The sequence below is a fragment of the Dasypus novemcinctus genome, chromosome 8 (genome assembly GCF_030445035.2).
Source record: "Dasypus novemcinctus isolate mDasNov1 chromosome 8, mDasNov1.1.hap2, whole genome shotgun sequence".
Taxonomy (NCBI): domain Eukaryota; kingdom Metazoa; phylum Chordata; class Mammalia; order Cingulata; family Dasypodidae; genus Dasypus; species Dasypus novemcinctus.
Genome location: NC_080680.1, coordinates 38103121 through 38116596, shown reverse-complemented (window position 1 = coordinate 38116596; position 13476 = coordinate 38103121). Strand labels below are relative to the sequence as shown.

Here is a 13476-nt window from a genome sequence, read left to right as displayed (position 1 = left end):
ATTTGTAGACTTAAGTTGGGTGTCTCACTTACAAAGGGAGTAGAATGTCTTTGTTAAAAACTAATGACATCAAACCTTGGTTAAAACTACCATTTCATCTCTCAGATTTACAAAACCTCACCATCTTTGTTTTTTAAAAGTTCTGATAATTAAAATCATAGTTAGGAGCACCTACTAGATTTTTAGAACAAAATCTATGTAAAACTTAGTTACCATGCAATGTGAGAATAAGCACAGGTTTTTGTCATAATTGGTATTTAATGAATTACCAGTGTTTCAGTTAATAAGTACTACAGAAAAATACAGCACCATCACCATTCTTTGTACAGGAGAACACGATTACTTTTTGAAAAGTCTTCTGTCTGTCATAGTATTCCTCCTATGCTCTCTCTCGTATTTTTTTCTTCTAGGTAACAAACCCGCAATCTGTTTAGCCTAACTTCAAAGTTTTATGCAGATTTTACATGTTCCCAATATAGACTCTGTACACACCTGTTGAGCAGAATCAAAGCCCATAAGAAGTTACTTAGAATAATGCTTAGACTCTTTATTAGAAAAGAGTTGAAGCAAATTCTTAGTTCACACAACGGATAGATAGCAGAATGAGATCAATTTTTTATTTTCTACATAGGCTACTTCAGAAAAAAATCTTCAGATGAATATTCTTTAAAAAATATTTTCAAGTTTACATTTCTAAACAAATAACATTTCAATGCCTGAAATAAAATTAATTGCATTTTAAGTGCACCATGTCAATATTTAGATCAGAAACCTACCCACAAAACATTAACTATTAGAAAACTATTTGATTTACTTCTTCTGCTACTAGTTTTTGTGAACAACAACAACAACAAAAAACACACCAAAATTTCTTAAGTGTTTATATGTTTATATTTCATTCTGTTGAAGTGATGTTTTAAGCATCCTACTTTTTAGGAACTAATTTTTATCCTTCAAGAACGATCCCTTAAAAATAGAGCAGTGGAACATTAATCACGCTGTGAGAGCCATTGCATATGCACCATTCTTTAATTAAAATATTCTTCACTGTGCAATGTTTGCTGTCAACTCTCTGAACGGGAAATGTAAGTACACACATATGTGTCGATTTCTAAATAATGTTCCAGAAGTTAGTGGTGTATCCTCCTTCCTGTGCGCAACAGGAGGATGAGCACTCTCTGCTAGGAGAGAATTCTTTCCCTCTCAGCTGAAGAAAAACATCTAATATTTAAATACTAAAACTGCAAATACAGCTAAAATTTTTTATCAACTGCACTTCAATACACACATACGATGCCTGTATTAATTTCACTTGAGTGCTCTGATTGCACTAATTAGACAATGAAGAGGAGCTGACACATGGGAAAACTGCTGAACGCTGTATATGTTAAATAGTCGGGTGAAAAGCACCTGGGATATTCTTGCTCTTCTCTGAATGTAAATGACATTCTGCAAACAGTTAAACACACCCATTAAAATACTGGGGGTGTGGGATGGAAAGAACAAGTGCTAAGAGAGTGAAAACACGACATGCCCTTCCTATTCCGCAGACCCCGAGTACCGTCGAAAACGCGGCACAGACAGACCCTCGGGGACGTTCACATGAATCACAGCGATGCCCGCGACGACATCTCGCACGCTCTGTTGATTACAGAACTCTTACGCTCTGACAGCTAGCCCCTCGCCTCTCCGACGTTGTTTTTCATTTTTGCAGACACCAGAGAAGTCAGGAGTCTCTCCGGCGGCTGAGTTGAGGAAAGCCATTTCCTCTCGCTCCTCCCCACACACCCCGACACTTCGTGGCTTTAGAAGCGGCTCCACAAGTTCCCTGGCTCGAGCCCCGAAGGAGGCAAGTTCAGCACCATGGAAAGAGCTCGAGCCGCGCGACGAGGAGAGACCCGCGGGCCCCTCTCCCACCCCACCCCACCCCCGCACCCACTCACCGGCGTCTGCTGCGACGGGAGTCCCGAGCGCTTGGTGGACCCCTGCTTGGAACTTAACCTTTTCCACGACTCGGCAAACCTGCCCCGGCTGGCGCTCCGGCTGCGCCTGCGGCTCTCGGCGCTGTCCTCGCGGTCCGAGCAGCCGCGCTCCACCTCCGCGGCATCCCTCCACTTCTTGCCCATGCTGGGTCTGCCTCGTTGGGCCGGGGAGACACCCCTGCGCCGAGCGCTCGCGCCCGCGCTCGCGCCGCGGGGCCTCAGCCCAGCCTGCGCGCAGCTGGTCGCTGCTGGCGCCGCCTTTGCCTCGGGTTCCTGCCCGAGCCGGGCGCTCGCTTACCGCCGCCGCCGCCAGGCTGCGCTTGCGCCTGCGGCCGGCTCCGCGGTGGGCTGGGGCTGCGAGCGCCACCTGCGCCTGAGCGAGCTTCCTTTTGCGCCCCCAAATTGCTCTCCACCTCACAGGCGCCGCCTTTTCTGAGGGGCGCGCGGCCCACGCCCAAGACTGTTGATGTGCCTGCTGGCAGCTAACGCAGTCCCCCGCCCCGCCCTGTCTGCCAGTCCGCAGGACCACCCTCACCCCGCCTCGAGCTTCGGGTGGGTGACTCGATTGCCCACACCGGGTGGGAAAAGACCCCAGGTGACTTGGAGAGAGACAGAAAGCGAGGACCTTTTCCTTCCTTTTCCCTTTATTCCCTTCTCTTCTTTGCAACAACAACTGTCTCTTAAGTATCCTTGGGGAGAGCAAAGACTCATCTTCCTGTCAGACGCCACGCTAATTCTTTCTCACGCTTGCTTAGTCTAGCCCACAGGTTCTCAAACTTGACTGTATATTGATATTACCTGAGTAGTTTTTTTAAACGGTGATACTCCTCAGTCTGATTTAATCAGTCTGTCTGTAGCCTGGAAATCGAAATTATCTAAATGCTCCCCAGGGGATTCTTTCTGCTCCAACCCCTGTTAAGCCTTGGAGGATTGTACTTGGGGGGGGGGGGGGGGCACTTAGAGGGAAAGGATGGGCGGTTGAGACTTCTTACATCAACTCATTTTTCTCTCCAGGGTGGTAATGGGATATTCAGTTTACCCTTCACTCCGGGGACAGGGCGTGGGTACACCAGTTGTCAGTGAAGATGATATGAGATGGTTCGTGATTGAGCTCATACGTTGTGTATTTTCTGGCCGTCTCCCCACCCCCGCCCCTCACTTTCATTTCTGCCACACCTCCACCTTGTCCTCGGCTCCTGTGTTTGCCTTCTGCTCATTAAAAAGAACGCCGGCAGACCCTCATCAGTTTCGGGTCAGTTATTTTATCAGACTTAGCTGGCCTTACTTTCAGGGACATCTTTGATTAAACGGGAGAGAGCTTTTGAAGGCATCACAAATTCACAAAAACTGAAAAAATGACCTTAGTCAGTATTAAAGAGAGCAAGGTCTAAAACTGCTCCTAGCTGAAAAGGGCTGTCTGGTTGCTTATCTGTTGCAATGGCAACATGTATTTTCATTTCTTTGGGCAACAGTGTATTTCCCCTCCTATTTGAATACTGCCAGGTCTTAGGTGGAGAGGGATTAAAAGAGAAGGGAAGAGCATGAGAAATGCTGTAGGAAAATTGGTGTTGTGGTGCTAGTTGTGAAAATCATAATCTGACTTGGTCATGTCAGTCTGATTAAGCAGAGGATTTGGAATTGGCTACTTTGCAGTAATGGACTACACGACTCTGAAATCCCACAGAGGTGCACCTGTGCATAGTGCTACATTAATATTAATCCTGTCATTTTAAGCAAAGGGACTTACAGAGCATATATCCTACTTTTTAAACAACCCTCAGTGTCCAGAAATCACACACCCATATTAAACAAAATGAGATACTAAACAATGTTTACAATACACAATCTCATTTAATGAGAAAACCACAGGCTCCATTTTGCCTTTTCTTCCTCCCTATCTTAGTCCATGGACTTGAAATTATTAGTGACATTTTATAGAAACACAAATAATTCAGTCCAGATTCCTCCCTCCCCTGCCTCAATTCAAAATGATTATGAATGGATTACAAATTAGAATGATACTGGGCTAACCATGGATGAGAGGGTATTTAGAATAAAAGTCACCAAATTATAACTTAAAGCAAAACTTTCCCTTCTCCTTTAGATAAAAACAAAGGAGCAGAAAATAATATGTGTGACTGTGCAAAAATTCTTTAAGAGATGAAAAGCTTGTGTGATAATCTGGAGGACTAGCAAGTCCCTTCTTTATGTCTAATGATAAAATCCTTGAACAGGAGCGAAGAGGGGCCTTAACAGATGCATTAAGATTCACTATTCAAGAATGCTCACCTCAGACAGCCAGGAGGCCCTGGGTCACCAGCATCAGCCTTTTAAGTGGGAAACGGCTCTGCTACCAAGGGTAGCTCTGCTGCAGAAGATGGCATAAACACTCCAACAAGTGCTAAGCATCTGATAATAAAAGCAACTGATGAGAATTGTTTTAGATGCACTAAAAATCTTTTAATGATGGGTAGTGATAGCATGTGTCAGTTTTTAGTTGTTTGGTCTTAAAGCAAGCTTTCTTTTGCCCTTAGAGCAGTGTTTTTAAAGCCTTATTTGAAGATGATCTCTGCATTTCTTTTTTGTACTTGACAAGTATCAAAAATGTCTGGAAACTGTATGAGAAGCTAAATTAGATGAGATTGTAGGCAAGCAGGAAATTGACCCTTTCCTCTTCTGATGTTCGTTTGTCTTTTTATAAAGGAACTTGAAAGTTATATTGACAGTCTACGATATTTCTTAGGAAGTTAGCAGCGAATGACAGCATCAAAGCTAAGCACACATTGACTATCATCTGCACCAAAATTCTGGAATCAAGGTTAGAAGTTTTCCTGGAAAAGGTGGATGTTAATACATTAGAAAAAGGCAAATAGGAAGTAGAACATAAACCTTTTTTTCTTCATGGTTTCTAGGCATTAAAGATAGTGCCCACCAACAGAACAAGATTAAGGTACAAATTACTTCTATTGTTAAATAGATATTTTGTCTGAAATGAAAAGGTAGATACATAAACTTTTATGTATGAATCAATAAAAACATAACATTGTAAAATGTTTTGGAAAGTAAACTTCAAATCACATTCCAAAAAAATTCCTTAAGAAAATAATCAAACCCCAACTGTTCTCTGTTAGACCTACTTTCTCCATAACCTGAAGCTTGTCTGGTCTTACTGGCCTGTTGATAAGTCTATAATCAGAAGGAACTGTCCCTAAACCCCATTTGCTTTAGGTCACGTGTTTATGTACTTTGTTACAAAAGAGGAAAGGGAAAGTATCTTTTCCTTTGGTTATTTCCAGTAGGTGTAAACCAGAGGCATACAAAGTACAAACTAGACTAAGCAAAGTATAAGAGCAGAATATAAACATAGAAAATGATGGAAACATCAAAGCTATGCTTGACCCAAAAACTCTATTCACAAGTAAGAGAGTATGAACAATACTTCATTTTAAAATACACAGTTTTTCACATTTTAACCTCTCTGAAATCAGGAGGCTTTTTATCATACATGGTATCTCAGATTCAATGTTGAATTAGAGTCTGAGTGAAATAGATACTCAGAGGTTCAGCTGTAAATAACCTGATACTGTCTGCCTAAACTTAGGCCTTCAGCATAAAATGCATTCTTTCTAGTAAGCATAGCACTTTCCTATTGAACAGCTTTAAGTAGAAGGGGGCCCATTCTTATCAACTAAACTGAAAACCCTGCCTTCTACCCATGTGTAGTTAAATTTTGGAGTCACACTAACTTAATATGTTTCTTCCCTCATGATAACTTTCATTAAGTGGGTGAAGACAGTGTTTACATGTAACCTAAAATGTCTCTTCTCTTAAACAGTGTCTAGTACACTCTGTCATGCCCTTACACATGTTGGGGAACAAAGTGGAGTTGGCACCCACTCACATTAAGAGAACTTTGAAAAGGGTGAGAGTTAAATGAATCTGAGGCCAACTGCTTCATAGCATTTGCTGGAAGCTTGACCACTGTGACTAAACTCACAATGAAGTAGGATTAGTCAATACCTAAGAAGGAGGAGACAGGATGTAGGATTTATGTTTGGTTGTGGTTAGATTCCCTCCAGTAGACATGAGGGCTGAGTCTCAGACAAGTCAGACACACAGGAAAATTGAAACAATTACCTCTGTAACTCAAGTAAAAAAAGTCCCCAAAGCCCATGACTATCAATCAAGAAAAAGAGAAGTAGGGTTAGCTTGGTTACATAAATTGGCTATATGGGTAAAATTCTCTGGGTGACAGCTTCCTGTCCTTCTTAGGGAAAAATCAGTTTGGTTCTTCCCTATGCTACCTGCTGAAAAGCCTTCTAGTTTCCACATTCCATCAAGTCTGCCCTGTGGAAGCCAGTGCAGGCCAGAAAACCTAGCTCCAATGCTCCCACCCCATCCTTCCTTTCTTCCCTCCCTTGCTCCTTCCCCTCCTTCCTTTCCCCTCTCTTCCTCTTTCCTTCCTTCTCTTCTTTTCCTCTCCTCCTCTTCCTCCTTTTTCCTTTGTCTCTCCCTCCCTCATTTCCTCTCTTTCTCTAACTTTTCCATAAACCATTGCCTCAACATAGAACAAATCAAATCCTCCAATTCTTCTAGCTATCCACTCTTTAAACACTATTATTATTTGTAGTAATTTTTGGTACCGATGATCTTTAGTTTGTGTTCATGCATTTGCATAAAATTATATGTATATAAATGTTTTTCCTCCTTCTAAATCTATAAGTAGACAGCTTTCTAAAATTCATTTGCAAGATTGAGAAATAATAACTAAAGTCAATGGTGCAAGAATTATAAATGATAATAGCAGTAGAGTTTAAAAAATAACATAGCCATTAAAATTGGGATGAGAAGGGAAAGAGAATAGAATAGAGAAGACATGGGGGTGGAATGGGGTGAGTGACCTAAATTCTCACTTATTGCTAAATAATGCCTAAAATAATTATTAAATACTGTCTAAAATGATGAATAAAGAAATATAGATGTAATACTCCCATCAGAATAGCTAAATTATGCAGAAAAATTTAAACAAACAAAAATACTAAATGTCTCTGAAGATGTGGCACAACTGGAGCTCTCACACACTGCTGGGAGTATATATTGGTACAACCACTTTGGAAAACTTTTGGCACTATCAATAAAAGCTGAACATATGCTTACCCTAAAGACCCAGCAATTCTACTCCAAGGTATATACCCAAAAGATATGCATGTATATGATCAATAAAGGAATTGTACAGGAATGCCCATAGCAGCATTATTTATAAAAGTCCCAAACTAGACACTATACAAATGTGCATCAAGAGCAATAATAGACAAATAATGATTTATTCACATAATGGAGTAATGTTCAACAATGAGAATGAATAAACTGCTAATACATGCAAACCCGTGGATGATAAAACAATATTGAGCAAAAGAAGATAGATACAAAAATACATATTTTAGAATTCCATTAATACAAAGTTGAAATTAGACAAAAAATAACCTATTATATTAGAAGTCAGAATAATGGTTACCATGGGATACATGTCCTACAGAAACTGGAAGAGAGGCTGAGCAAGGCTTCTGGGGTACCAGTAATGTACTGTTTCTTAATCTGAATGGTAGGAAAATGGTTTATTCATTTTGGAAAATGTATAGAGCTGCATAATTGTAAATAATATGCTTTTTTTTTTTTTTTTTGGTGTGTATGTTTTACCACCAAAAATAATTTGCCAGGAAAGAAGGAATTGATCTACATTTGTTTTTTAACATTGTGCCTTTTTACATATTGTTCTTTGCTACAGTTACAAATGTCAACTGAGGGAGTGCTGAGTTCCCACCCAGGGGAGCTCTGTCACATTCCCCAATTGAACAACAATAATCCCCCAAATGCAATGGCAAAGATCAACAAGGAAGGATTCCCAGTAATGAACCCTTGATACTGATGACTATGCTTAGGAGCCTGTATGCCTGAAATATAAACTGGGCCTAGAGCTGTAGGGTATCTAAGAGTTACCTCCTGAGAGCCTCCATGTTGCTCAAATGTGGCCACTCTCTAAGCCAAACTCAGTATGTAAATGCATTACCTTCCCCCCAATATGGGACATGACTCCTGGGAATGAGCCTCCCTGGTGCTGAGGGATTACTACCAATCACTAACTGGAGAAGCAACTAGAAAGAGACCTCGAATAAAAGGGTCAACTCAGCCCAGAAGAATATCTCAGTCTACATGTTGGATCAAGTGTTAAAAACTGCTCTTTGACCTTGAATAAAAGGAGAAAATGGCAAAGACAAATGAGTTGATATGGCTAAGAGTCTTCCAAAAAGAGTTGGGAGGTCATCAAAGGAGTCATGCTTATGCACACCTCAGCAGGACCCCAGAAAAAGCCAAAGTAGATATAACCCTAAGTACTGGTTCTCCTGGAGGCTACAGAGATCCACAGGGTATATATTCATGGCAGATGGATTTGGAGCTCTGTGCCATGTCAGGGGTTCCTACTTTGTAATTTGTGCTCCTGAGTGTGATGGAGCTGGACTCAGATGTGACTTTTCTACACATGCCTCTTCTGTCACTTTTACTGAACCTGTGGTGGGTGCTAGGGATGGTCCATACTCAGGAGACTTGAATCTCTGGATTGCCCATGTGCCAGCTGGGCCCTGAGCCTCAGCAGAGTGGCAACTCCTACTCTCTTGTTCAGTGGTCTTACCCAAGTCAGCTAACAGGGAGGTGAAGATGGGCAACCACCACAACAGGGAATCAAGAGTGCCTAAAACTGTAAGCAGAGGAATTGCATCCATCATCCATGTGGAATCTAAGCCCCCTCTTGATCTACAGTTGGAGAGGACATCACCATGCCAGGGTCCACAGAATGGAGGAATAAATTATGGACTAGAGTGGACTTACTGATATTCTACTATAAAGCTATTGTGACGAGTAATAGAAGAAATTTTAGCATTGAGGTGGAGAAAGTAGCCACAGTAGTTGCTGAGGGCAGGAAGAGGGTAGAAGAGATGGATGTGGGAGCATTTTGGAATTTTGAGTTGTCCTTAATGATATTGCAGGGTCAGATGCTGGACTTTATATATCCTGTCATAACCCACTGAATGTACTGGGGAAAGTACGACCTACAGGGTAAACTATTATTTGTGTAGTACAGCAGTGTCCAAAATGTGTTCACGGATTGCGATGAGTATGCCACAATGATGAGGGAGGTTGTTAGTGTGGGAGGAGTGGGGTGGTGGGGTGGGGGGTATATAGGAACCTCTTATATTTTTTAATGTAACGTTTTTTGTGTGATGTATATATCTCCAAAAAAATACAATTTACAAAAATGATGTGGTGGGGGGTGGAGAGTGGGTTATATGGGCACCTCTTATGTTTTTGGTTTTTTTATGTTTTTTTAATGTAACATTCCCTGTGATCTATTACCTTTAATTAAAAAAAATAAAAATATGAAATTCAAAAGAAAAAAATACTGCCCTTTGCATTTTATACAGTCATGTGTGGTACTTTTTAATTGTCAAGATAGTTCCATGTATTACCTGCTAAAGTAAATATTACCTGCCCTTTCAGAAGTGGAAAGAGAGTGAGCAGAGTTACCTAATTTGCCCAAAGTCTTCCAGCTTATAATTAGGAGTCTGGGTGTTGAACCCCAGATTTTCATCTTCTAATAACAAGTTCTCTTTTGACTATATTGTAATCTTTATATATTTATACAGTATATGTAATATATTATATAACATATTCTTTAAATATATAATATGTATTTATAAATATAATACATACAATGTCAAATATTGGTTTTGAAAATAAAAGTCACTCAGATCAAAAGGTAGATATTTTAAGTGGGATATACTAATTTTGTTTCTCCCTAAAATTTAGATATATTTGAGGAAGAGTTAAAAACATTGGGAAAATTTCCTCTGAAGCTGTAGGATAAGAGCCCAATTGGAAAACTGACAGACAGACCTTCATCACTGCTCCAAATGAGCTGGACCAATGGTGTTTACAGAATAAAACCTCTGAAGTAACTTCCACTTAACAGATATGAAAAAACAGATCTCGTTTCTCTAATACTCTGAACACTAATAAGTAATCAGCTCTTCTCTGCTAAACATATACCTTTTTGGTCCTCCCAATTTAGTTACATATTTCCAATTATTCTACTCTATTTTCTTCTCTAGTTCTTTATATTAGTTGTATTTGTAATTATGATTACATAAATGAATACCATGTAAAACAAAGAAAGTGCCATTTCTAAGAAAACCAAATAAAGCGTTTTGGAAATAAAAAAGACATTACTCCTTCCCCCAGTTTTCTTTTAAATATGCTGATATAATGTGGCATGGACAAGACAACTGTAAAAAAAAAAAAAAAATGAAAAAAATACAGAGGTTGGCTTCCCTTAGAATGCTTTGCAGTTATTTTTAATTTCTCTCACTACTTTAGAGAAATGAAACTAGAAATTATAGATCCTGTATGATGGGTTGTGTTTATGAAAAAACAAAGACGAATCAGAGTTTAAATTATGAGTGTTACTCAGATGTAATCTTATATCAAAAAATGGTAAATAAATATAATGTTTTACGTTAAAATAAGATATTAAACTAACCAATTTTTCAAATCACAGCCAAATATCTGCCCAGACAAGAAACTTTCTATCATCCCTTTTTTTGTGGAGGGGGAGAATAGGGAGGGAGAATCAGTAGAAGACTAAGCTATCTCCAGGAGGAATGGGTCTTGTTAACAATGAAAGGACTTGGTTGCTCCCCCTCTAGAAGGGGCACATATTTCCTCAAACTGCTTTTCTGGCATCACAGATGCCTCAACTTCTACCTTTACATTTTACTACTTTAGCTTCTATGATGGTTAGTCTCATGCATCAACTTGGCCACGTAATGGTGCCCAGTAGTTTGATCAAGCAAGCACTAGGCTAATTGCACTGTGAGGACATTTCATGGACTTAAACCGTCAGTGAGTGATTGTATCTATGGCTGATTACATCTACAATCAACTGAGGAGCTTGCCTTCGACATCTCATCCAATCAATAGAAGGCCTTGAAAGGGGAACTAATTAGAGAGAGAATTCCCCTTTCTACTTCAGACAGCCAGTTTCTCCTGGGGACCTCACTGAGGACCTTCCTCTAGTTCCTGGCTTGCAGCCTGCCCTACAGAATATGGACTCATGCATCCCCATGGTCATGTGAGACAATTTTATAAAATTGCATAATATTTACAGAAATCTCCTGTTGGTTCTCTTTTCCTAGAGGACTCGGATTAACAAAGCTTCTTTAAAAATGCAACTTGTTCTGTGGTGAGTAATCCTTTAAGCTCTATCGCTCATTACCTTTCTGAGGTCAGAATTCTGTAGATGGGTAACAGAAATCCAGAATATTGGTAGGGAAGGTTACACAACAGAGGTGTGGCAAAGAGAGTTGCAGACCCCAGAGCGTGGGTATTTCTAAAGGTAAACAATTATTTCCTTCCTGCTCTTGAGTTGGAACATGAGGCAATCACTTATGCTAAACTCCAGTGTCTTCTACTTGTACGTTCAAACAGTAGGAAAACATCAAAGGTCATTTTGAAAAGTAACACACAGTCTTATGTCTTAGAGTCTTAGAGGCTTTTAGAGTCATTACTTTTACTTTTTTAATCTTTAAGAAAGTATGAATTTCTAAAAGTACTATACAGATTAACAAAATACTCACTGGCATCCTCAACATTTAGGATCAGCTCTTAGGCACATCTAGTTTCCCAAACCTAATTGTGTTAAATGGTTTCATGAAACTAAAATCTTAAATTATTTGAACAATTAGTTTTCGTAAGAGGACAAAGAGCAATGTTGTTTGGTCCATTACACAAAACAGAGTAAATAGGGAACATAAGATTTACCATGCAAAACTCTCACATGTCGTAGAATCGCAATTTCTATTCATGCTGAAAAAGAATTACTTAAGTGTGACTGAATCTGGGCATATTAATTAGAGTCCTATTAAGCATTTTTCACTGCTCAAACAGAACAAATTTAAGCATTTTCCCCTCCAAAGTACAAAGGTGAATGAAGGGAAAGCAATTAGTTTAAACAAGAAGCAGCAGCTTAGTTACCTTTTCATCTTTGATATTCTTTAAAAACTCATTTCCTCCAACTCATGCAAAATTGTTATTAGAGCCTGAAAAGAGTCTGAACTAACTAGAATTCCCAAGTACCTCAAATGTCTTCTTTGACTTCCACAAAAGAAACAAAGCCAACGATATGCTATAAAATGAGACAAGCTATTATCATTAACATGCTATATTCCATTGATAACATCTTTGCCAAATGAATAGAGCTTTAGGACATTCAGAAGGAATTCCAATTCCTACTATGACACTTGGGATTTAAAAAAAATGTTTTCTATTAAGTTGAGCTTTAAAGGGAATACCTTGTATTAGATTATGACGAGTTTTGCCAATTATTTAGTTGGAAAGAAAGCTGACCATACTGGCTAAAATGTATGAGCTATGCTGTGACATTTAAAGGGTTTAACAAAGATATGTTTGCAGATTGGTGATGTGAAAACAAAACATCCCAGTGTGCTGAAAGCACAAGGAGTTGTAAAGAGAAGTCAAACTGACTAAAAGGGAAAAATATATCTAAAATGAGAAAGGCAAAGGGGGAAGCCAGAGTTGTTGTTTTTTCTAAATTCTTCTTTTCCAGAAGGGTTTATAGATAAACAATTCCTTTAAGCAAAGGTGAACAATTAAGTGACTTTCAAACTTCCATCCAACACGATGCGTCAGTATTTGTTGATTGGTTAGAATCAGTTTCACTTCTTACTTCCACCAGTGTTTGCCAACCAGATCTAACCTGAAGACACTGCTAACACATGGCGTGTTGTTGTTCTCTACTTTCTTCACACCAATCGTTAATGGCACTGTTGGATGCTACTCATTGTTCACTGCAGAAAGATTTCAGTAGCACATTTCTAGCTAGCTCTGCAGCAGTGATAAGTCTTGGTCAGGTGGATTTCAAGAGTTACCAATTTCTGAAATTTTTAAAAATATTCTCAGAATTTCAACTAAACTTGAAGATGATGGGTAGCACAAAAACTCCATGAGTCTGCCATGACCACACTCTTTCAAAAATTTCTTTGATTATGATGTAAAGTGAATATATCAGTCGAGATAATGGAGTCATATTAGTTCAAAATGTCATCAATTTATTCAGGTAGTATTCAAAAAGAGAAAGAAAAATAGCAAACCAATGAAAGGAAGAGTAGACTGTGAAACTAAAAACTATTAATGGTAGTATTAAATAGTTAACATTTATTAAGCACTTATTATATGCCAGGCACTGTCTCTTTAAATGGGTTAATTTGTTTAACTCTCAAAATAACACACTTTTACAGATGAAGAAACAGAGGTAAAAATTAGGCTAAGGAATTACTTAAGATTATTGAGCTAGATACTGGCAGACCTCAGACTTGATGGCAGGAAATCTGGCTCTACAGCACAGGCCTTGACACCATGTCAT

At 39.3% G+C, this 13476-nt stretch overlaps 1 protein-coding gene across 4 annotated transcripts in view; it reads right to left on the bottom strand.

Moving 5' to 3' along the window:
• Positions 1-2369, bottom strand: part of TRPM3 (transient receptor potential cation channel subfamily M member 3) — a 915440-nt gene extending 913071 nt beyond the window's left edge. For 3 of the 4 annotated variants that reach the window (XM_058301675.2, XM_058301676.2, XM_058301677.2), the window contains exon 1: positions 1944-2243. In XM_058301675.2, coding sequence (XP_058157658.1) covers positions 1944-2126 — 183 coding nt within the window. In that variant the 5' untranslated portion in view covers positions 2127-2243. Of the gene's footprint in view, positions 1-1943 lie in introns of all 4 variants that reach the window. The other variant, XM_058301681.2, reaches the window with a different exon arrangement.
• Between the last annotated feature and the right edge of the window lie 11107 nt (positions 2370-13476).